The sequence below is a fragment of the Ailuropoda melanoleuca genome, chromosome 5 (assembly GCF_002007445.2).
Source record: "Ailuropoda melanoleuca isolate Jingjing chromosome 5, ASM200744v2, whole genome shotgun sequence".
NCBI classification, from domain to species: Eukaryota; Metazoa; Chordata; class Mammalia; order Carnivora; family Ursidae; genus Ailuropoda; species Ailuropoda melanoleuca.
In genome coordinates this window covers 89,658,458-89,684,961 of record NC_048222.1, presented here as the reverse complement: position 1 = coordinate 89,684,961, position 26,504 = coordinate 89,658,458, and the positions used below count along the sequence as shown (strand labels likewise).

General features: G+C 32.4%; 1 protein-coding gene across 2 annotated transcripts in view; it reads left to right on the top strand.

Moving 5' to 3' along the window:
- The first annotated feature begins 1,824 nt into the window (after nucleotides 1–1,824).
- The window catches only part of ANXA10 (annexin A10), a 90,743-nt gene continuing 66,063 nt past the window's right edge, over nucleotides 1,825–26,504 (top strand). Inside the window, exons 1-2 of one of the 2 annotated variants that reach the window (XM_034660162.1) lie at nucleotides 1,904–1,971; nucleotides 6,727–6,853. In XM_034660162.1, coding sequence (XP_034516053.1) covers nucleotides 6,770–6,853 — 84 coding nt within the window. In that variant the 5' untranslated portion in view covers nucleotides 1,904–1,971; nucleotides 6,727–6,769. Of the gene's footprint in view, nucleotides 1,972–6,726; nucleotides 6,854–26,504 lie in introns of both variants that reach the window. The other variant, XM_034660163.1, reaches the window with a different exon arrangement.

Genomic DNA, 26,504 nt, shown 5'->3' with positions numbered 1-26,504 from the left:
CCATATATTAGATACTCAAAAAATATTTAAATGAGTAAATAAGTTAAACTTTAAAAATTATTATGAAAATCTTCAAATATAAACAAAAATAGAATTATCTAATGGATTGCCATCTCTTCAACAACTTTCAAGATTTTGCCATACTGGATTAATATCTTCCACATCTTTTTTCATGAAGTGTATAAAGCAAATCCCAGACATCATAGTTTTAATTGAGTCCATTTTTTAAAAAGCTAAGTCATAAAGTAATGATGAGTAAAAATAATCATTGTCTGGAAGGAAATAAGGAAATTTTTACCAAATCTCTTTTCTCTCAATTATCTGATAATATTAGAGAAAATATTTGCCTCAAATATTTTGAAAATTTTAATTTCACATTAACATACTCAGTCTATAATTAGAGCCACAAATCATACACCTTTTGAAAACAATCATAAGAAAGAAAATGGGAGAACCTGGGTGGATCAGTCAGTTAAGTGGCCGACTCTGGATTTCAGCTCAGCTCGTGATCCAAGGGGGTCCTGGGATTGAGCCCTGTGTCAGGCTCCATGCTCAGTGCAGAGTCTGCTTGAGGATTCTCTCCCTCTTCCCGTGCCCCTCCCCCTGCTAGTGCTCTCTCTATCTCTCTAAAATAAATCTTTTTAAAAAAGAAAGAAAATACTTTTAGTTGAAAAACTCATTTTCCTTTGTTTTTAATTTTGAATCCTATACATACAAGTATAAAGTTATTTAGTAATTACTATATGTTCTTTAAATATACACAGAGAAAACATTAGACAAATTCAGACACAAATACAGACACAGTTACAAATATACATACATACCTGTGTATACACATGTATGTAGAATGATTTATAGATTATAACTTCTTCAAAAGCAGTCATAATGCTTCTTTACATGTTACATGGTACCACGTATATATTAAGTTGATCAGCATCTTATGAATTGAATGCAGCACACAACAGATACTTTTCTGTTCAGTGTACACATTATATTAAGATATCCTGCTTAATGATTTTTATCCATATTTTAACATCAGATTGATTTTGGGCAAAGTAGTTATGGATGCTGATCCATTGATACTTATTGTAATTTTATGTTCTTTCAACCAAAAGTTACTTATCTGTAATTCATTTTCAAAATTGTTCAAAATTTTTATAGACTAAATGAACACTGTACTGTTCACCAATGGCAGTAAAATGATATAATACACATTTATTTTGTGATATCTGGAACAATGTATGAAATTTATGGGGACAGATATTTCCTAACAATTTATTAGAATTTAAAGGTATTTTATTAAAATGCTTCCTTAAAATGTAATAAAATTAAATATTGAAATGAAAATATATATGAAGTGTGAAAATGAGAGTGAATATATATGGTGTCTGCAAAGACTTATTGTGGGTATTCAATTCTGACTTAAATACTTTTTTTTAAATTTATGACCAGATACACAGTAGTTAAAAATACTACTGAATAGTACAGATGCACAAAGAACTTAGCAATTTGAAACATGAAGCTAGGGGCCAGAGTACCTGAAAGAGTATCTAAAAATGATAAAGCAGAAAATAAATCATTAACTTTGTGGTTAATCAACTTACCTTTCCATAAGTCATCTGCTTTTTCTAAAGATTACACTTCTTTCATTGGTTGGCTAATGTATGTTTCTTAAATCAACACAGGACCAGGAGTTCTATTTATTTTATGCAATAATTCTACCTACGCACCTATGACTGATAGCTCAGTGTAAATACTGTATCTTGAGACATGCTGTATCCAGAATTGACCCTACACTTTCTTTCCTGAGAAACTGAGGTGAACAGTAGACATATAAATTTGATTGAACAGTGAACTTCTATTCATTCTAGCTATATAGGAAAACAAGCCTATGCAATAGATCATTTACTAAAACTCTTTCGTTTTACTCTGAAGTTAACCACTACCATCAAAATGTTCTGTGGAGACTATGTAAGTATAATGGCTAATTTTATAAAACTCTTCCAGTCTTTTGAGATTTGAACCTTATTTATAAATTTTCATGTGTGGTGCTTGACATCTTCATCAGGAAATATTGATGTTTTAATTTATTTTCATTAAATTTTTAAGTAATAGATATTCAACATAACCATCAAAGTTATATTATTGAATCTCAAACCTATGCTAATTTTCAATTTATTATTCCATAAAGGCAATTTAGATGCCATTACTTTCATAAGTAACCTGAGTTTGAATTTTCACTAAAGTTTTAAGATTTTTCCCCATATGTATTTCTATAAGAAAACAAAAATAGGGGCACTGGGTGAGTCAGTTGGTTGGGCATCTGCCTTCAGCTCAGGCCATGATCCCAGGGTCCTGGGATGAAGCCCCACATTGGGCTCTCCACTCAGCGGGGAGCCTGCTTTTCCTTCTCCCTCTGCCTGCCGCTCTGCCTACTTGTGGCTCTCTCTTTCTGTCAAATAAATAAAATCTTTAAAAAAAAACTAACTAAAAATAAATGTGATTGTTAATTTTTATTTTGAATCTATGATCTCTTCAGAAAATAGTTTATTTTTGAATGATTATTTGTTGAATTAAAGCAATATATAACTCAATTTAGTGTTTTGTTTTCTTATCTGAATCATTTCAATCCAACTGCTCTAATAATAGTCCACAAACTTTTGAAGAGCTGACATAGACACTGAGTTATTTAAATATACATTTCAAAAAAGATATCCATTTCACATGGTCTTAGAAATTATATGTAATTGTGTTCTGTGCTGATGACAATTTTTTGAATCTATATAATAAAAAATGCTTTCAGGAAGCTTTTTATTTTTACTGCAATTTTTTATGCAAAAAAAATCACAACATAATTATTTGGTTAAACTTTGGCCCAAAAATATTATTATTTACTCATTTAGAAAAGTATTAATTTCCAAGAAAATTTTATTTTGTTTTTCAAATTAAATATCAAATGATGATCAGAAAAGGGGCCAATTTTCATCACTGTTACCTTAAAAAACTTAATTTCATCTTGGGATTCTAGGATCTCATTGGCAGTTGAAACTTATCATTACTGTTTATTAATTGTGCAGCAGTTACATTTCACAACAAAGAAATGAGTCATGAGGTAATTCAGACCAGCTTGGTAAATAGTTTAATTTGTAAAAAGCTAATGCTTTCTCCCTTCCTATTAATTCAAGTATAATTATTTGGAAATAATATTATATTCTATATGCTGTGTATGCCAATTTATCAAAGGAACATTGAGAAAATATTTAAGTTATATTTCAGGGAATATTAAATATTATGATGATGACAAGATTTTTAAAAAATTGCAATGATTGGCTATGGTTCCAGAACTGATAAAGAATATTAGAGACTAAAAAGTTGAATTTGAGCATGCTTAAATATTCATTTTAAGTATTTTTTATAATTTAAGAGATGCTAGGTTTGACATATTATCTCAGCACATTTTGATGATAAAATGGTTTTACATAATCAATGTCATTATATTTTAAGGCAATTATTTGTTATCTTGAAATATATGACCCGAGTGATTAGAATTTGGTATTAAAAAGACCAACAGTTGAGGTTAAGTTCATCTGTTTAATATCCATTTTGACTCTGGTGTTCTCAAGCAAAAGACAAGCTCTTCCATAGGAAATAAAGCAAAAGTTATCACATTAAGGTGTGGGTGATTATTGACTGGGTTGCTTCTTAAAAATATACTCATAGGTCCTCTACCAAGCAGTTTCTATTCAATATATGACATCTGAACTTCTATGCTTGATATAAATATGTGACAATTTTTGAGAGCTGCTGAGGTAATTCATTAGTATCAATTAAAAAATATAGAAAATTAAAATATAAGTCAAGCAAGAAGCAAGAGTCATAGAAAAGTAGTTGCATTTCTGCAAGAAATAATCATATGTAATCCTTTAAAATTACTTTCTGTAATTTTGGAGGTAGATAACCCTTAATGATTAAAGTAGTTTAAGTGGGTTAGTTACATTGAGAAGGTAAATTTATTTTTAAGGCAATAAGTGTATTTTACTTATGTGCTGACCATAAGGATGTCTATCAAAAGCAAGATTTAATTAAATGATTATGGCAAGCCTGGAATTGTTTTATTAATTAGTCAGATATAAATCACCTTTTAGGAAGATGTTATTATAATATCCCTCCTAGACTAAGGGAAATTGCACTGTAGAATGTTAAATATATAAAAACATATATGTTTTCCATAATGTATAAATTATTAAATTTATTAATAGTATCAATCATACTTATAATCATTTAATTATGTTTATATGATTAATTCTATATTAATAATAAATATATTTATTTTGTTATTAAATACATATATTATATATGTGTGTATATATATATATTATATACACACACACGTATTTGCCAAAGCCAGGATCCAAATCCAGTCATCCCTATGTTATTATAATTTGAGCTCTTACCACTATAATATGCCCCCTCATCCAAATATATTGGCCTGATTCTTCTAGCGAGATTGTTAGCTGCTTTTGTCCTGTTTTGTCATTAACTGATCCCCTTTTTTATATAGTAGCATTTACTATGGATTGATTTATTTGATTATACTCTTCCTTTCCGGCTCAAAGTAAACTTTAATCCTCTTCTTCCAATCCTTTTGACAACTTTATTTCTACCAATTTATTGATTGATAGAAAAATGTTAATTGTAGGAGTATTACAAGCAACATAACATACTGATATCATAGTCCATATCTGAATTAACATTATATATTATACCTAAAGTAAAGATACAATTATTAAAATTATCTGAATCTCTACTATATATCAGGAGCTTTGCACATTTTGTCTAATTTCACTGTCACAGCAAATCTTTTCACAAAAATACCATTTAACAGGCAAAAGTTTTAAAACTCCTTTTGGAAACACCAGATATTCTGTTCAGTGGTTCTATAATATATTATTTGTAGTATTCAAACCTTCAAGGAAAGTATTCCCATTTTCCACAAGAATATACTGAGGCTTAGAGAAGGTCAATACTTTCCTCCAAGTGAAAGACCAGGAAGTGGTGATGCAGGATCCTGTCTAACTCCAAAACCATTTCTAACACACAAAAAAGGTAAAAATACCTAAGTATGATTATCCTACATAATTACTGACTTCATGTTACAAAGCAAAAATAGGTCCTTTGGGAACCCAATTAAGAGGCAGAAAATTAGCAACATACCTTTACAAAGATGCTTTTACTCATAAATGTGTCCCTAGAATGGCTCCCCAAAGAGCACCAAAGCCAAACACAGCAACTTAGGCAATGTCTAGTGTGGGCAACATGATGGCCTGCATTTTAGCCCAACTAATATGGAGTAAATGCATTGGTACTTATCAGTGAATCACATGTAATGAAGGAAGAGCACTCAGAAAACAGAAACAAATTCAGAGCATTCTATCCAAGAGTGATTGCAAGCTGAGAAGAATTCCCATGGGAGCAGAAGCTGTTGATTAGGCAAGATTATTTTTAAAGCAGGCTTTTCCTATTGAAGGGTATTCCTGAGAGAAAAACTTCCATCCAAGAAATCTGACTTTGATTATTTATCTGCAATATGACTTACTGAACAAATATTAATAAAAGGTTGTTCATACTTTAGATTGCTTTCTACTATCACAAGACTACATTGTCTGAACTTTACACACTTTGATTCAACAAAAGTTATGAATCATGCTGGTTATGCTTCAACTTTTACTGAAGCCTCTGTTGAATTGGACTAGAAAAATTAAACGTAGTAACTTTTTCTTTGAAGCGAATTATAAGCATGCTGTTAACTTTTTTAAGCCCTTTTATGATAGCTATAGATTGCTTTTAAATGTAAAGGCTGAGCAAATACAACTGTGGAATAGTAATGAAACATAAAGTCAGAGCCAGCTTTACCCTATAAGATCCGTAAGAAGAATGAGAACAATTTACTTAATCTTTCTGCATCTCACTTTTCCTATCTGTGAAATGGATGTGATAATAGCACCTATGTCATAAAAACCTCTTAAGAATTAAGCGGCAGATAAAGCACTAAAAAGATGAAGCATAAACAGTACTCCAAACAGGTATGCTAGTATTTGTGTTTATTTAGTGGAGTTCCCATGCTTTAACCCTACTCTAACTTAAAAGCTCTGACCTTCAGGAGCCCAGTGCACTACTTCTAGAGATGAAGTTAATTTTGTTACCAAGTTTAAGTTTACATAGACAATCATTCACATACATATATACACACAAACACACATATATACATATACAAACACACATACATGTATGCAACTATTCATAAAATTTATTAATAAATTTGAATAACATCAGAAGTTTCATGAATGGAAATATAGTCTCTTAAACTCAGCATAATCTTTATTTGTCAATAGCTTCTACCATGCTAAAATTTTCATAATCCCACTCCCCTGCCTCCCCAGTTACTATGAGAATCTCCTTTTTATGGCAAAATTCCTCAAAAGTGCATTGCATTCATTATATTCAATTCCTCTCCTCCAATTCTCTGAATCCATTTTAACTCCATTTTCACCCAAACCCACTTCACCTAAACTTTCCTTATGAAAATAAGCAGTGACCTCCACGTGCCTGAATCCCATGCCCAGGTCTCATTCTTCATTTTATATGTGAGTGTTGTTTGACACAGTCTCCTTTGCCAAGAATGTTCCAGTTTTCAATTCTTGAAACTTTTCTTTTTCCTATTTTTAGCCACTCCTTTTGTCATTATATCCAGTATAATGGTTTAACTGCAATGTGTATACAGTCTTCCTTGAATTTGTATCTCAACCCAGCATCTATGCTTCAATCTCAGAGTCATATAACCAGTCCCTACTCAGTGAGTGGAAACTATATCATCTTAACAGCTCAAACCAAAAAAAAAAAAAAAAAGGGAAAAAAAAATTGAAGTTATCTCTGACTCCTCTCTTTCTCTCATACTTTAAAAACAGCCTATTTATCAAAATCTTTTGGCTCTACATTCACAATATATTCATTATCTGACCACCTCTCACCACTTCCACTACAACTACCCTAGTCCAAGCTAACACTATCATCACTTACCAACTTTATGAAATAGCTTCCTGCCTGGTCTCCCTACTTCCATCTCTGCACTCAATTCTAGGAACTAGGGATAGAACAGTGAACATGATTGTGAAAACCTCTGCATTATTGAAATCCGCATTCCACTGATGTATAGGAACCATCATTATTCCAGAATTAAACAAAGTCATGAAGTAGGAAGTAAAAACATTAAAGAGGAGATTGTGAGAAAGATTTTGGTCCTGGTTTACAAATTCTTAGAGCATTCACCATAATAGCAAGAACAATAAAACTTAAATTTGTAGAATCGCTTCCATTTTCAAAAGTGCTTACAGTATACAGAACATAAGGCCTGTAGAAGATATGATCCACTTTTTCCTCTCTAGCTCTCTTGATTTCTCTTAAATGCCAGTGTCCAGATGATTTAAAGTTATTCAGAAAGTCATTTTGACATTATATTTCTACTATTAACATTAATACTGTACACTCACTTAAATAAACATTAGGTTAAACCCAAACCCTCTTCAAGTGTAAACAACACTGGAAGCTGTAAAAGCCACAACAGAAAAAATATGACTAATTATATTTTTATTTTTTCTAATTAATCAACCTATTCAACAAACAGCACAGGAAATAAGTCATCAGATTATCACAAATCACTTTTAAAATTGTACTTCTTTTGTTAAATCACATGATTAAAGTCTTAAGAAATTATGTTTGAGCAATAAGACTCAATAGTTATTTTAATGAGTCATATATTTCTGGGACTAAGTGGAATGGAGAAAGCAAACAGAAAGACACTATTTAGAGGGCATTACTTACTGATTTTTCCTTTTCTTTTATATTACCACCTCCCAGACCAACACCCAGCCCTCTATCTACCATAGATTTCTTCTATCAGCAGAAACTCCTTGTAATCAGGAAAAGCCTAGCTTGATTCATCAAAAAAGAATGGATTGCAGATTTTTTTAGAAAGTATTTCAGAGTTCATGCTATCGATCTCTCTGACTCAGCCTCTTTTGAATCGTCTCCAAAGATTCTTAAAACTCTGTTTATAATTTGTGGACATGCTTTTCTTTCAGGCATTTAAAAAACTGCCTCTTAAGACCAATTTTCTTTGCCAACATCCCACCTTATCACAACACATAATTACAAATATATTCTTTCTAAATTTCCCTTCTATTTAGGTCCTTCATACATTCTGGTAATTATGCTAGAAGGAACCAGAAAAAAAGCGATGTTAACAGTATGATAAGTATCAAGTATAAAACATAAAAATAATTATAGGCTATTTATACATAAGATGTGTTTCATGAACTATTATGGATAAAATGGAAATCAACTTTACTCAGAAGCTGCTTTGGATGGACTTCTCCTCTTTATTTTGGGGCAATTTATAATAAAGCAACAGGATGTCTTAATGTACTTTTATCACCCTATTTCTTAATCGTAATATTTGTGCTATTTTATTTTTAAATAAGCCAGAATTGAAAGCATTGTAGAAATATTTTTTCAAGATAAAATAAAAGACACTTTAACCCCAGTAGACACATTGTTCTAAGTAATGTGTATTAGTAATGGTTTAAAAAATATGTGAACCATTATATTTTATAGTTGGATGATTCTTGTGTTGATGCCATCACTACAACAGTAATCTTGAATTATTGTTCAATTCTTTAGAGATGCTGAATATATATATATACACATTCTCCTAGGCTGTTATTTAGCTCTCAGTCTCAAAATGTCAGTGTTTTAAAGGATAAATAAGAAAACAGACAAATGTACTGCAAGATAGAGGCATTGGTGCCTGGAGGTACACATACCCTCTGTGTACTTTTCATCACCTGTTGTACTGACTACTGTGTGTTTAATCATGTAGCTCATATATAAAAAAGTAAATATTCATAGTGGGTATAGTAGTCCCTTCAAAGCAAAAGAAGGTCAGATTTATGAACCCTCAAGATAGGTGAATTATTGGCTTTGAAATGAGGATTTTTTCGTGCAACCAAGTTCACAACTGAACTTATTACAACTTAACATCCACTAGAAACTCTTTGAGATCTCACTCCCCTACAGTTCTCATTTTGTTTCAGCCCAAATATTGTGAATTAGGATGATTGTGTATGGATATGACACTTCTTCCTTCAAGATACTGTCTTCTAATTTTACAATTTGATGGACTTGGTCTTTTTCTTATGTATAATACTGATTTGGGTTAATTTGAATGCTTCAGAGATGGAAATGGTTTTAGAAAATGTTATTTAACCTATTTAGCAGAGGGAAGTAAATGTTAAATAATATCTCTTCTCAGAATCACAGGGTTACATATAATTTGTCTGCCAATAGCAACCAAGAAACAGGTGAGTCAGCCTCTCTCTCAAATATTATGCTTCATCCCCTCTCCTAAAAAAAGATGCAGGAGTGCAGCTTTATGATCTAGATTTATTTCCTTTTATGTCCTTTCTTAATTATCTTTGTATATTTAGAAAGTATTCAATAGCAAATATATGTAATCTTAAATTTGACGTAGGAACTAATTGTTAGAATAAGTATAATGTACGCTACTGTTTTAAATGGTCTACTGTACTTTTCCCTGCCCCAGCCTGGAATTAACCACTTCTCCATGGAGCCCTGATTCCCTTAGTTGAATAATAATATTTCAAAACTGAGATCTGGATGCTGGGTGTGCTCATTTCTACATCGGAATCACTGTTTATAAGCTCTTTAAAATGACAGAGCAATGAAATATGTGAAAATACTAACCCATATATCTGCACACATCTGTATTTCTGTACATATGTATATGTTTATATCTACCTACCTATCCACCTATCTATTTGTCTATCCATCTACCTACTACCTATCTTTCTGTCTGTCTCTCTCTGGCTATTATCTATCTGCATACCGATAACTTCAATGTAACTCTGCACCAAAATTTTATCCTCCTCTGTTATCTATAACTTCTCACACAGTAAAGATCATGACTATCAATACCTAAAATGTGCTTATTTGTTCAACACTAGCATAAATACAGTTTAAAATGTGCTAAGCCACAGCCCTGTGAGAAACAATTTTGCCAAAACAGGACATCGTTTGGGTTCATCTTCAGCTTTACAATATCCAGTTAAACACTATTTGCCAAAGTTAGGACATGTTCCTTCTCCCAACACACTTTACTGTGGTTGTAAGATTCATTTGTAATTTAGCTTTGTTTACTACAATTTGCATTCCTTGTTGGATTCCCTCTACATTATAGCTGATTGTGTTAAATTTAAATTTATGTGTGACAGAATATGTTCTTTGTGGTATGCAGACGAACGAGTTTTGAGTCATATATCCAATACTGAATTTCCTTATAGGAGACCTTCATCATCCAAAAATCCTTCCACAGTTCCCATTTATAGTCAACCACATCCCCAAACCCTCAAATCTGGGCAAATACTCATCTGTTTTCCATTCCTTTAGTTCTACCTTTTCCAAAGTGTCATATAAATAGAATCAAAGACTATGAAATCTTATGAATATAGCTTCTTTCACTTAGTAGAATGCATTTAACACTTACCCAAGTTTTGCCTGAGTCAGTACTTTTTATTGCTGAATAGCAGTCTGTTGTATGAATGTACCACAATTTGTTTATTCATTCAGTTTGAAGGACATCTGGGTTACTTCCAACCTTTACCAATTACAAATGAAGTTTTTATGGAAACTCAAGTTAAGGTTTTGTGTGAAGATAAATTTCCATTTCTCTTAGATAATTATCTAGGAGTGGGATTGCCAGGTTATATGGTAAGAGTATGTTTAACTTTATAAGAAACTGCCAAATTGTTTCTCCAAAGTGGCTGTACAATTTTGCATTCCAGCAACAATGTGTTGTAGCAGTACCTCATTGCAGTTTTACTTTGCACTTCTTTATGTATAATGGTATTAGTAGTTTTTATACGCTTATTTACCATACCTTCACTGGGAATATGTCTGCTTATAATGCTTACCTATTTTTTAATTCAGTTTTTTATTTCTATTGTCCTTTATATATTTTGAATAAAAGGTCGTCATGAGAAATGTGATTTACAAATATTTTCTCTGATTGTCACTTTTCTTATTCTTTTGACAGTGTTTTTCACAGATTAAAAGTTTTCAATTGTTACAAAGCCGAGTTTATTTTTTCTTTACAGATTATATTTATTATAATGTCTAAAAATTCTTTTACTAACCCAAAGTCATGCAGATTTTCTCCTATATTTTCTTCCAGATATTTTAACAATTACATTTCTATTTAGGGCTATGATCAATTTTAGGTTAATTTTTGTGTAAGGTGCGAGCTATAGTTCAAGCTTCATTTTTTTTCATAGGGACATCCAGCTGTAAAGCACCGTTTCTTGGAAAAACTATTCTTTTTCCATTGAATTGCTTTACAACTTTGTCAAAAGCTATTTGTCTAGATTTATGCAGTTCTATTGCCAGATTCTCTATTCTATTCCATTGATCTATTTTGCTAGAACATTAATCAATAGCACACTATCATTATTATTGTCATTTCATAACAATTCTTAAAATCAGTTAGCATTATTCTTAAATTTTTTTTTCAAATCTGTTTCAGTTGTTCTAGGTCCTTTGCATTTCCATGGGTATTTCAGAATTAAATTGTTCAAATCTACATAAAATGCTTCTGGGACTGGGACTGGGATTGTGTTAAATCCACAGATCAATTTGGGGAGAATTGACATCTTAAAAATATTAAGTTTTTTAGCCACAAAAATGGTATATATACCTCCATTAAATTATGTCTTCTTTAATTATTGTTGACAGTGTTTTGTTTCTTCTCTTCTAATATATATGCCTTTTTAAATAATATTTTGATTCCATGGGGTGCCGGTCAGTCAAATACCTGATTTGATATTCATTCAGGTCATGATCTCAGGGTCCTGAGATTGAGCCCGTGATGGTCTCCCACTCAGTGGAGTGTCTACTTCCCCACTCTCTCTCCCCCTCTGCCCCTCCCCACCGCTCATGCATTTTCTCTCTCTCTCTCTAAAATAAATAAATCTTGAAAAAATATTTTGATTTCAGTGTAGTTAACATACCGTGTTACATTAGATTCAGGTGTACAATATGGTGATTTAACAATTCCATAGATTACTCAGTGTTCATCAAGATAAGTGTACACTTAATCCCTTTACATATTTCACCAGTCCCTTCACCCACCTCCCCACTGGTAACCATCAGTTTGTTCCCTATAGTTAAAAGTTTGGTTTTTGGTTTGTCTTTTTTTTTTTCTTTTCTTGTGTTCATTTATTTTGTTTCTTAAATTCCAGATATGAATGAAGCCATATGGTATTTGTCTTTCTCTGGCTTATTTTGCTTAGCATTATACTCTTCCAATCCAACCATGTTGTTGAAAATAGCAAAATTTCATTCTTTTTTATGGTTGAATAATCATATGCCACATCTTCTTTATCCATTCGTCTATTGATGGACATTTGAGCTGTTTCCATAATTTGGCTATTGTAAATAATGCTGCAATAAATATAGGGGGTGCTTATATCCCTTTGAATTAGTGTTTTGTATTCTTTGGGTAAATATCCAATAGTTTTATTGCTGTATCATAGGGTAGTTCTATTTTTAATTTTCAAAGGAACCTTCATATTGTCTTCCACAGTAGCTGCACCAGTTTGCATCCCCACCAACATTTCATTAGGGTTCCTTTTTCTCCACATCCTAACCAACACTTGTTTCTTGTGTTACTGATTTAAGCAATCTGACAGGTGTGAGGCAGTATCTCATATGGTTTTGATTTGTATTTTCCTGATGATGAGTGATGTTAAGTATCTTTTCATGTGTCTGTTGGTCACCTGGACATGTTCTCTGGAGAAATGTCTGTTTATGTCTTCTGCCCATTTTTTAACTGGATTATTTGTGGGTTTTTTTTTTTTTTTTGGTGTTGACTTGTATTAAGTTCTTTATATATTTTTTATTCTAACCTTTTATTTGATACATCATTTGCAAATATCTTCTCCCATTCAGTAGGTTGTCTTTTGGTTTTGTTAACTGTTTCCTTTGCTGTGCAGAAGCTTTTTATTTTTTTGTAGCCCCAATACTTCATTTTTGCTTTTGTTTCCCTTGTCTCAGGAGACATACCTAAAAATATACTGTTACAGCTGATGTCAGAGAAATTACTGCCTGTGCACTCTTCTGGAATTTTTATGGTTTCATTTCTCACATTTAGGTATTTTACCATTTTGAGTTTATTTTTGTGTATGGTTTCAAGAAGTGGTCCAGTTTCATTCTTTTGCATGTAGCTGTTCAGTTTTCCCAACACTATTTGTTAAAGAGACTTTTTCTCATTGCATATTCTTGCTTCCCTTGTCAACGATTAACTTACTATAAAATCATGGGTTTATATCTGGGCTTTCTATTCTGTTCTCCTGATCTATGTGTCTATTTTTGTGCCAGTATCATACTGTTTTGATTACTCTAAGCTTTGCAATATAACTTGAAATCTGGACTTGTGGTACCTCCAGTTTTGTTTTTCTTCCTTAAGATCACTTTGGCTATTTGGGGTCTTTCGTGGTTCCATACACATTTTAGGATTGTTTGTTCTATTTCTGTGAAATATGCTATTGGTACTTTGATAGGGATTGCATTAAATGTATTGATTGCTTTGGGTCATATGGACATTTTAATATTTGTTCCTCTAATCTATGAGCATGGGATATCTTTCCATTTGTTTGAGTTGTCTTCAATTTCTCTCATCAGTGTTTTATAGTATTCACAGCTAATGGTAAAAATTGAGTTTTTCCATTAAGGTCAGGAATAAGACAAGGATGTCCACTCTCACCACTTTTATTCAGCATAGTACTGGAAGTCGTAGCCACAGCAATCAGACAAGAAAAAATAAAGAAGGCATCCAAATTGATAAGAAGTAAAACTTTTACTATTTGCTGATGACATGATAATATATATAGAAAACTCTAAAGACTCTACCAAAAAACTACTAGAACTAATAAATGAATTCAGTAAGGTTGCAGAATGCAAAATCAATGTACCGAAATCCAATGCATTTCTATACACTAACAATGAAGCAGCAGAAAGAGAAATTAAAATAATTATTTTAATAATAATAAAACCTAGGAATAAATTCAACCAAAGAGGTAAAAGACCTGTATAAATATATATGCCTTTAATTTTATGTTTTTAATTTTCTTATTGCACTGATTTTCAGTAGGATGTTGAAGAAGTGATGAGAAAAGACATCCTTGCTTTGTTTCCAATATGGTCAGGGCAGTGATGGGGGCAAGTGGGTGAAGTACATTCATATTTCACCATTAAGTATAATATTAGTTTACAAAGCTTTTGTAGATGTCTTTAATCAGATTAAAGAAGTTGCCTTCTAAATAATACTAATAAAATAAATAAAAATAAATTTTTAAAAAAAAGTTGCTTTCTCGGGGCGCCTGGGTGGCTCAGCGGTTAAGCGTCTGCCTTCGGCTCAGGGCGTGATCCCGGCGTTGTGGGATCGAGCCCCACATCAGGCTCCTCTGCTATGAGCCTGCTTCTTCCTCTCCCACTCCCCCTGCTTGTGTTCCCTCTCTCTCTGGCTGTCTCTATCTCTGTCAAATAAATAAATAAAGTCTTTAAAAAAAAATTAAAAAAAAAAAAAGTTGCTTTCTCTTTCAAGTCTGCTGAGATTTTTTAAACATCAATAAATGCTATACTTGAGTTTTTTACAGCATATTTTGATGACCATATGAGTTTTCTTCTTGGTTAACTAATATGATGAAATAAACTGATTAACTTTTAATGTAAAATCAGCTTTGCATACTTGGAATAAATCTCACTTAGTCATGATCCATTATTCTTTTTATATATTTTTGCACTGGATTTTCTTATATTAGGTTGTGTGTTTTTGCATCTTTGTCCATAAGGATTACTGTTCTATAAGTTTTGTTTCTTGTAATGTTGGTTTTGTTTTGGTATTAGTGTAATTATGGCTTCATAAAATGAGTTAGAATGTGTTATCTTCTATTTCTATAAGAGATTTGGTAACACTGGTTATTATTTACTCTTTGAATGGTTGGTAGACATCTCCAGTGAAACTATGTCCTTGAAGTTCTCTTTGTTGTCTAACTAAGAATTCAATGTCCTCAACAGATATTAAGTGTTTCATGTTATTTGTTTTTCTTGAGTGAGTTTTGATAGTTTTTGTCTGTTAAGGAATTCAAATTGTCATATTTATGGGCACAGAATTGTTCATAGCATTCCTTTTGGTAGTGATGTCCTCAGCTATTTTCATATTTACATTCTGTATTTTCTCTGTTTTCTTTGTTAGTCTGGCTAGAGTTTCATCAATTTTATTGTTGTTGAAAGAATAGGCTTATGATTTCATTTATTTTCTTTGTTTTTCTTTTTTAGGTTTTATTTATTTTACTCTTGTCTTTACTTCCTACTTTCTGCTTGTTTTGAGTATACTTTTCCATTATTTTTCTAATTTCTTATGTTAAAAGCTTAAAATTTTTATTTGAAAGCTTTCTTTTGTTTTATCATATGCATTTATGTTATAAATTTTTCTTTAAGTACTATAGACACCAAACTTGCATGATAAATGTAGATGGCTGACTTTGTTTCTCTTGTCTGTTTTTGATCACAAAAAGTCCATATAGTCTTAAAAGCTGCTAGGATCTGTAATCACCTTCTTAATGTTGCACAGTATAAACAATTTTAGATCAATAATATTTTAAATCATTTATTATGAATTTACAAATTTCTAAGATACATAAGAAATGGGAAAATATTATAAATATATATGTGAGTATCTAAAGGACTGCAAGCTTTAATTTTATAACTCAATTATTATTTCTAATTTTGTATCTAAATGATTTTTGAAAATGATATTGTCCCATGAAACTCTCATAAGAACAATTAAAATCTAAGTGGGATTATAAATTGAAGCTAATGATAATAAGGAAAAGGAAGAGGAGGAATAGGATTAATGAAAACTACTACCGTCTGGAATATATATCCCATTAATCTCTAACAACCCAAGTGTAAAATGTATCTATGACTATAATTCCACAAAAGGTGCATCAGGAGAGTTTAGGTAAATTGCTACATTGTCCCACAAGGGATAATGATTATTTGAAACCAAGCCAACCTTATTCTAGTGAGATATATGTGTTCATCAACAAGGGAAATGAGAGAGGGTCCTAACTTTTACTGGCTACCTTTATTTTTTTACAAAATCCAGAAAAGGTAATTATCAGATGTTTCCCAGCCACATGCTATATGATATTTGCTTTACTTTTTCTCTTATTTGAGAGATGCATGTTTCTCTTCATACCCTGTCTCCTCTACTCAGAAATATGATAAACCATAGAAAGTAAAGATGCATTAGATATAGAGATGGAGGTATTTAAATCAGTGGCATAAAGCATTGACAACTTCATGCAGTTCCTAGTATAGTTAACACTCCACATTATGTGGGGTTTCTCGGAGAGTCATCAAAAGACCAAAATATACCATGAAATCATTGACATATCAGTATACTTTTCACATGGACCCCACTGGCAATGGTATAAGCAAACCAATCAAAAAAAGACAGTGTGGATTTACTTGATTACAAATCAAAGATTGAATAATTCAATTTAAAATAAAAACAGGAAGGACAAAACTTTGTAATTTGTAGTCAAAATGGCTATTAATTGGTTCCACTTCTCACTGTTAAATATTTCTTTAGGAATGAAATAAATATAGACTGAGAAAGTCAATTAAGGGGGGTAATGGAGTGAAGCAGAACAAAGAATTTCAGTGAAAGATACAGAGCAATTTAAGCTTTAGAGTTTTTTAAAATGAGTATCTCTGACACATTGTTAATTTAACCTTCTGATTACATAAATTAATGCACTATTACATTATTTATCTTTTATTTAACAGGTATTTTTGGAAAATAGCAAAATAATTTTTCAGGTAGTTAAGTTGGGGCTATTAATTAAAAAACAAAAATATATGTGGCTTTTTTTGAATCTTACACTGTCCATTTAAACTCTATAGGACTAGTTTCCCAGAGGTCCTGTCTTAGTCAGCCCAGGTTGCTATTAGAAAATATAATAAATTGGGGCGCCTGGGTGGCACAGCGGTTAAGCGTCTGCCTTCGGCTCAGGGCGTGATCCCAGCGTTGTGGGATCGAGCCCCACATCAGGCTCCTCTGCGGTGAGCCTGCCTCTTCCTCTCTCACTCCCCGTTTGTGTTCCCTCTCTCCCTGGCTGTCTCTATCTCTGTCGAATAAATAAATAAAATCTTTTAAAAAATAAAAAAATAAAAAGAAAATATGATAAATTGGGTAGCTTAACCAACAGATATTTATTTCTCACATTCTAAAGTCTAGGAAGTTGAAGATGAAGGTGATAGTAGATTCAGTTTCTGGTGAGAACCCTTCTTCCTGGTTTGAAGAAGGCTTTCTTCTCACTGGGTCTTGACATGGCAGAGACTCTGTTCTAGTCTGATTTTCTTCTTACGAGGATATTAATCCTGTCATGGGGGACCCACACTTATTACCTTATCTAAATCTAATTACCTTTCAAAGCCTCCACCTCCAAATACCATTACATTTGGGAATTAGGGCTTCATCATATGAAATTGAGAGATACAAACATTCAGTTCTTTAGAGATATCATGACTTGATTATGCTTATCTAATTAAATATTAATAAGTCACTTCCACTCACAAAAATTTATAGAAATTTAAAAATGTTTATGTTTGTGGAGGTAAAAATTTTGAACATTTCTTTTCAATTAAAACTTCTCTCCCTCATCTGTTCCTGCCAGCTTAAGGCCAAACTCCTACATTAGTAAAGAGGTCAAGATTGACTTTTTTAATCCTTCTTTGGGTCAGTCCTTCACACCTGAGAGCAGTCTGACAGGCTTTCAATACCTCCAGGATTAGGAAAGGGTGAGTATGTGGGGAAATGTTCAGGAATGGCTTTGGTCTTATTTAATGGGTATTTTAATCACATAGCACTGATGCTTTCTGGCCAAAGAAGATGTTTCTTTGGAACCACAGTAGGTTTTGGGGGTACCTCTCATTGCCAGGAATCTTCTCAAGTTTATCAGTTTGTTCCTAGAGTTCCTATCAGTCCTTCTGAAAGAAGATTTGGAGCCAGATTCTTCAAAATGACTTATGACTATCTCTTCCTATTTTGTGGCTCTCAATTGGCCTATGATAAACACTCAAGACATCCTATGTCCCAAAAACCCTAGGAGTGTGAGAAACTCTATATGTACATAAATTCTTGGGAGTTCAGGAACTCATTGTGAAACCACCTCTCTTCACGTAAAGCAGCTAGTTATCCACGCAGTCTCACCTTTAGCCTTTCCGAGTGTGAGTCCACTGTGTTCCCCAAATTCCATGAACATGTTATCAGGTTCTCTATATGGTCTCCTTGATAATGATGTTACCATCTTTTGGCTTTCACCTCACTTACCATAGCACAGCAGAAAGGTCTCACAAAACACTATCATTTCTACCAAAATAAATCCCATTTATAGTTTTAAATAGTTTATTTGCTAAATCTATTATATTGAGTGTATGTTAATTATTTAATGATAAACATTTTCCATTTGTATTTCTTCTATATATGGAGTCTAATCTAGCAATTAAGAACACAGTCTTTAAAATCAAACAGATCTGAGAACCATTATTTACTAACCATGTAACCTAGAAACAGAAATTAACCTCTCAAAATCTCAGTTTCTTTATCTGTGGCAATAGTATCAACCTCACTTTTTTGCATGTTTGTTTGTTTAATTCCTACGAGTTAAATAAGGTAATATAAATTATTTTACCACAATTCTTGGTATATATTGAAAATTCAATGAGAGTTGACAATTTTTGAATTGTGATATTAATAGTATTAAACTACTTCTTTTGTTCACTTACTATGTTACATTGATTCAGATTTCACTGGGTTAGAATCATTCTTGAGTATTATAAGGACATTTAGGACATTTATGGCCTACCCAGGTAATCCAGGATAATCTCCCTATCTCAAAATCCTTAAACAAATTACACCCTCAAAGTCCCTTTTGCCAAATAAAGTAACATTCACAAGCACTAGGGATTAGGAATTAGCTATCTTGAGCCTTAAAGAGTAAATAGTCATTCAATGCTATCAATTTTACTCTAATTGGGTTAACTTTACTAGACTTTTTTATATATTATTAGGATAAAGTTAATACTATCTGTTACTAAAATAAGTTATTTCCAATCATATCTTCCTAGGAAATTGGTTTATAAAAAGTAAATTCATGTTAATGAAGAAACTCTAAGATCTTAGTTACAAGAGGCTGTGTGGGTAAATTCAATTCTCTCTTTCCTAAACTCCTTGACATCTATTCACTAAATTGTTCAGACTTTACAATGACTCATTTAATAATTGGTTCATATTTATAAATACTTCTGCATCAATTTGAAAAAATAATGTAACTAGGGCTATTTCTTAATCTCACTATCTGTGTTAGTCATCTGATCAAGTTTTATTTTGATTATATAATATCTACAAATTTTCTTTGCAAGCATAACCCAGATGTAAACTGAAGTCATACTGTTCTTTAAGATTTGACTTAAAGTAAAGACAGAGTCTTTAATAAATAAAGTACTGTGTAAATGTTTTTTGCAAACCATAGCATTCTAGAAGTGAAAGAGACATTTTGCTTCTTATTATTTGTATAGTCACTTGTAATTTAAACAATATTTTATTTTCTGTCTTCCTAAAAACGCTTATCTGAGGCTAGAGGAATACAGTGAATAAAGATTAACAGGTCTCTCACTTCAAGCTATGTTTCTATTTCTTTTTAATCTAGCCCATGCATTCTATCCCCTCTTTGTGGTTGGTAATCCTATCATGGACACAACCATAATTCATTCACTCTTTCACAAATACCATCAACAAAAAGCCGTCCCAACCAACCTTTATTAAGGATTCATGATAACAGAGGTGTTATTATCGGGACTCTGCAAATACCTTGAAGTTAGATATTAGAAATTCTGTTCTTAAATACATTTTGGTGATCCAGCCAATGGGAATCTTTTTTGGCTATCTTTTTCATATTCTCTCAATCCCTCCTAACACACACACACACACACACCTTTCTTTTTCTCTTAGAACTGACTTCAGAGTAAGAGCTTATGCTTTTAGAGTTTTGTTTTTACCTGCAAGATCCTTTACAAATAGAATTTCTTTTCTTGCAAAGATGGAAAAAAAAGGCCTCAATAGTACATGCTATTTTATTTTACATCAATTACAGCTATAATGGAAAAGGCACTAGCTATGAAGTTAAATTTGGATTTGAGTGTTGGTTTCATGACACACTACCTGTATGGCTTTAAACAACTTACTCAGCCTCATAGTCTCATCATCTGTGAAATAAGATTAGTATTTTCAGTCTCACAAGACTGCTGAGGTGATTACCAAGGAAGTGAAAGTGAAAATACATAGAGCGTAGCCTGCTTATATGAATAATGAATTTTAAAAACTACTGGGTAAACTAAAGATGTCACTTTGGTACATGTATTTTTATATTTTGTAAACATTCCAAGAGCCTATATTATATCTAAGGCACTGGCCTAAATGCTTTGCAAAGCAAGAAAAAAAAAGGATACCTGCCCTCCAGAAGTTTAAAATTTAGAGGAAAAGATAAATGCAAAAACTGCAAGGCCATGTATAATAGAGATGTAAAGCAAATGATAAATAATACTTGATACAATCTGAAAAGACTTCATATAATAGGCAGAATTTGAGGTGACTCTAGTGTTTGGGTGGGATATAATCCATGTAGATGGAGCAAGTGGAGAACTTTGTGTTTTAAATCTAAGTCTAAGAAGTATGTGGTCAATGAATATTAAACAGTCTACTGAAAAGTATGAATGAAACCTAAAGACTGAGATTAGAGGTTGACTGGCTTGGAGATTTTGCAAAAAATCATTATTCCAGTTTTCTTTCCTTTCATCTATCCCTCTGAGTACAAATTATATTTTCAGTTTCCCTCCAAGCCAATTATATTACACATGGTAAAAGGTCAGTGACCATTTACTTCAAAAAAGGAAGTTGTATGTTTACCACTACCTTCTCCAACACCAGAAGAATAGAGCAAATATAGAATTAGTATCTTCAGATACCCAAAAATAAAAGAAATAAAATAAATAACTTTCTGTGACTAAAGATCAAATATGTCTGGAAGTAACTATAAATGAACAAAAGGAACTATTTTTACATTTCATATGTTTATTATATAGAGAAAAATTTATTGATTTGCAACTATAAGATATTCTAATAACTAAGAAAAGATTCTATTATGATAAAATGGTAGTGTTAGAAATTTGTGTCATTCCTCCTAGAGGATGACTACTGACCAGGGCTCAGTAAGGCAAATATTTTTCCAGAATTTGGGATAGGTTTAAGCCAAATCTATTCACATTTTTTAATCCATTCTTTTTGTGACCTATTAGCTAAGTGAAATTTTGTTTGTTGAAGCATAGGGTAATGAAACACTATGCAACTTATTATCAAAATTTCATTTTTAAATTTAAGTTTAATAATTGCCTCCAGGTTCACTAATTTCACAGTGTATTTTTCACCAAAGGGAAAAAATGGGAAATTACCCAGCTATATTACTTTTCATATCATTAGTCCTGCCTTCAGCTAATTAGAAACATCAAATCCATCAACTGATAAATATTCAAATAGCTCTAAAAGCAATACTGCAATAGTTGCCCCCATAAGCATATTTGAACAACTGGAATAACAGTGTGTACTCCAAAATAGCTTCTTTTAAAAATGTACCAGACCATTAAATAATAAATATATGTTGTATTCTTTCAGTTTGTAGCAGGAATAAATCATATTACTCCAGGTTTCTTGTAATCTTTGTCTTACCAGATAAGTACTAAGCTTCTGCTGAACAAGGAACTCACCTACATGTAGCTCTGCCATTGTATTAAGGGCTGGGGAGTGTTGTAAAGCTGTAAAAGAAAAGGGGAAAATGCACATTTAGCCTTATTAGCATGGGACATTAAACAACAGAGCTTTCAAAAAGATCATAAAAAACACAAGTTCCTCTCTTTCAGCTGAAATAGTTATGTAGAATACCATCTGATGATCAGTCTCACAGTGGTCCAGGCAATGTGTTTCTATTTTGGGGAGGAAGCTATTGTAACCCTGCAGATTCTTCTTATTCACTTTGATTTATGCTGTACTCTCAGGTCCTGAAAAATCCTTTAGACCAAACTGAGGGTAAAGTGATTGTAATGTGATTGCTCTCTCGGAGCAGGAGGGATTTCATGATGGTACCAGTATTCTGTCTTTTCTAATAAGTCATACTAATGAGTGGGGAGTTGTTGCGTAAATTATTCAGAATCTTTCTGGTGTTTCACTCAAAGAAAGATATTAAGTCTTACAGATCATACTCTGTTATAGAGAATTTCTCCCCCAAAACCATTTCATGATGTGGAAGGAGGTTTTCAGAGATTTGCTTAAAAGAAAGCAAGAAAACATGTATTAGGTGAGAAGAAAACAATTCTGACGATATTGTTGAAGTGCATAATGATACCTTAATGGTATATTCTGTTATTTAATTAAAGAAAGAGATAATAACAAGAAATAAAAATGATTATTCATTTTTTTGTAATTCTCTAAATTTCACACTATTAATTCTAACTATCTGGCTAATACAGAATATTTGTGCAAACAATCAAAGATAAAAACTCTACTTAGTTGAATACATTTGGTATCTATAATGTTTGCTTTTATATTTAATTATGAATACCTTTATTTTTATCTAATATTTTCCTTAGAAACATTATATATAATATAAATGTATGGTAAGATGTATATTTTTCCCTGATGTGTAAGATATCTCATATGTCTTTTGTTCTCTTAGTTTCAAGCATTTAATATTGTTTATAATTGTGATGAGAAAATTAGACTAGAAATAATATGAAATAGCAAAATATGAACAATGTCAGCCCATAAAACTATCTAAGGAAATGAGGTATAACCTCATGAAAAAACATGAGATTCCAAACAACACATTTCCACTTGTCAAAATCTAATCAAACATGAGATTTTTGTCTCAAAATTTCTTCAAAACTTCCCTTTATACTCTTCCCTATTTTCACAGATTATCTCTTTCCTCCAAATTCTATGGTATTTTATTAGATTTTTATGATATAAGTTATTATCTGCCTTGAATCTTTTGTATATATGCATTTCATTTACAGTAGTAAAACAAATGATAATATGTAGCACAATCTATTACACACATTGTTGTTTATTTTAACTTTCTTCAAAGAATAACTGAGTAAATTCGCAGGGGATATGATAAGCTATTATATGTAAAGCTAAAATAAATTAGTATTTAAAGTACCTTTAATTATGTAGTAAATAGCTGCATAAAAATGAATTATTTTACCTATGAACACAAAATAACTTATCAAATTATTCAATATATGACCTAGAATAAATTTTATAAGACTACAAGCATGAGCCACAATTATGTATATCAATATACACATTTCTTCAAGCTAATTGTCTCATTCTATCTTATGATAATATCAAAGTTAACTCTAAAATTTGATTAAAAACACATTACTGATAAACTAAATACTTACAGTTAAAATTTGAGAATATTTGCTGTGCTACTCAACTAAATCCTAAGTTAAGTCCTTTAGGATATTAAAGTTCACATTCTTATATTCTAGAGTATACACTAAAAATATTTTTATTTCCCTTATAATTTCAATTTTCCCCTGGAATATGTTTTTTATACAGATTCATTCCCTTTTAGTTGCTCAACTTTTTTATCCTCCATTTTCACCTTCTGCTAATAAGACCCATTCTCTAAAGTCCATGTTAATTGCAGTCTCTTTGGATAAGTGACCTCTTAAACTTGTTTCCAAGCCTCCTAATCTCATGAGAAACAAAAGGGTAATAAAAGGAGGGAGAGGTTGCTTCTGACTGAGATAAGGTGATTAGCAAATAATTACCTTTTTATGGGATTGCCTAGTAAGTAATTTTTTTCAAGTTTTATTTGTTTATTTTAGAGAGAGAGAGCAAGCAGGGAGGAGGAGGAAGAGAATCTAAAGCAGACTCCCCACTGAGCATAAAGCCCAATGTGGGGCTCAATCTCATGACCTTGAGATCATGACCTGAGCCAAAATCAAGAGTCAGATGCTTAACTGCCTAAGCCACCCAGGAACCCTGCCTGGTAAGCAATTTAACTGGGAATTTGCACATAAACTTGAAGTCTGGTCCATCACATTACATAGTGTAGAACTAAATTCCAGCTGTGAATTTTAAATGCTGAAAGGCAACACTTAGAACTGATGTGAGTTATATCATATTTAGCCAAATTTTAAGTCAATTTGGTGAAATAAAAATTCTTAGTCTATTGAAAACTTTGAAAAAGCTAAATCAGCAATGACATAAATCATATATTGCACCTCCAATAAAATAACATCATACAATCTATGTTTTGGGGGACTTAAAAGTCTTGAAAGAGCAGGAAGACACATAAGCCAGAGTCTGGGGGCGCCTGGGTGGCTCAGTCGTTAAGCGTCTGCCTCCGGCTCAGGGAATGATCCCAGGGTCCTGGGATCAAGCCCCACATCGGGCTCCCTGCTCTTCTGGGAAGCCTGATTCTTCCTCTCCCACTCCCCCTGCTTGTGCTCCCTCTCTCACTGGCTGTCTCTCTCTCTCTGCCAAATAAATAAATAAAAATCTTTAAGAAAAAAATAAAAAGCCAGAGTCCGTGTGGAGGGTGTACACATGAGACTGCCTTAAATACCCTGATTATGTGATGTAAAGTCTAAAGACTTCACTAGGCTTCAAATTTTTAGCATCTTATGTTGTCAAGATCTTTTTCTATATGAACCTGTACAGCAACACATTTCTTTTTACCCAGACTGAACCCAAATAACTCATCTCTTTCCCTAGTCTGAAAAAAAATCCATATACAATATCTTTTAACAAATATTAATGAAAATTTGTGAATATCAGGGAGAAATCAAAAAAAGTAATTCTGTCCCACTATCCATTCCTGTTACTTATCACATCTCTTCCCAAATTGTTTCCTGGAAATCCAAATATCTTCCTTTATTCATGAGAAAAGTTCAATCTCCAAATCTGCACATTCATATTAAGGTTCATTCTCAACAAAACAAAGGAAGTCCAGTTAATTTGACTTATTATTCTTAGAAATCTGGTAAAATTAGAAATGAATATTTTCTGCTGATATACTACTGGTGCTCTAACAGGATATACTACAGCTCTGGCATAGGATAAATCGTAGGCACCAGGGAAAGAGCAGGCAATTCTACTAGAAGCATCAGGAAGGGATCCCTGTGAAAGACAACACTGGAGCTAATGCTTGAAAGTTAAATCTTGAAAAGATGTTTACCAGAATCATAAGATGGAGTCAAGAGATGAGTGTGTGTGTTGTGGGAGGAAGGGGGAAATTCCACACATATAGAACAGAACAAACAATGATACAGATGTCCCTTTTAGCTGGAGTGTGTAGCTGTGTGTGTATGGTATGAAAGTTGAGAGGTTCAGGAGAGAGAAAATAAAACATCAACCCACAGAGATAGTGAAGGACCAGTTCATAAAGAACATTGTTTACTCTTTTAAAATATTTGAATTGAATCCCACAAGTCATCTATTCGTAGTCATAGAAATGAGGTGCAGTAAGCACTGAAAATAAATACTGTCATTAATACTAATAAGCCAAAGTATGAATGTATTTTTCTATTCCTTACAATTCATGTTTTGCCCTATGAGAGTCTCATTCAGCAGTACAATATACTCTGTTGAGTAGGCAAAAATAAAATGTCATTAAGGCTAGCATACCGGTATGTGTTCATAACCCTAGATGTTACCAGGGATGTTTTTTTCATGTGAAAATCATCCATTCTGTTCACCACAGTAGAAAACAAATATTGAGAAGCAGTGCTTTGTGTATTAAGAATTTTAGTCATGGAAAGACAAATGATGTGTTTGATCTTTTAGGAGGATCATTCTAGCAGTGAAGGCAAATTGGACCTACTTAGTAACATATGGAAATAAACCCAAAAGAAAAGTGGTAAAGGCTAAGGTAGTAGTAACAGAAATTTTAAAAAGGGGAAACACACGAAAGCTATTGTGAGGTTAGCGCTGACAGGATTGGACTGAAGGACAGATTAGTCAAGAAAGGGTAAGAGAGAAGAACAATATGTTTGTTAACCCATCTTTCAGTGTTGTGTTTAAAGTGACTGAAACCCCATCAGCACACCTCTTGTGAGATATGAGTCAGAGATTATGTGGGCTGAAGTTCTTCAGGAGAGTTTAAGGCATTTGGGACTGAGCCAGTGGGGATCCAAGGACCAATGCCCCCAAGATGAATAAATGCCTGGTTCAAGGAAAGTGC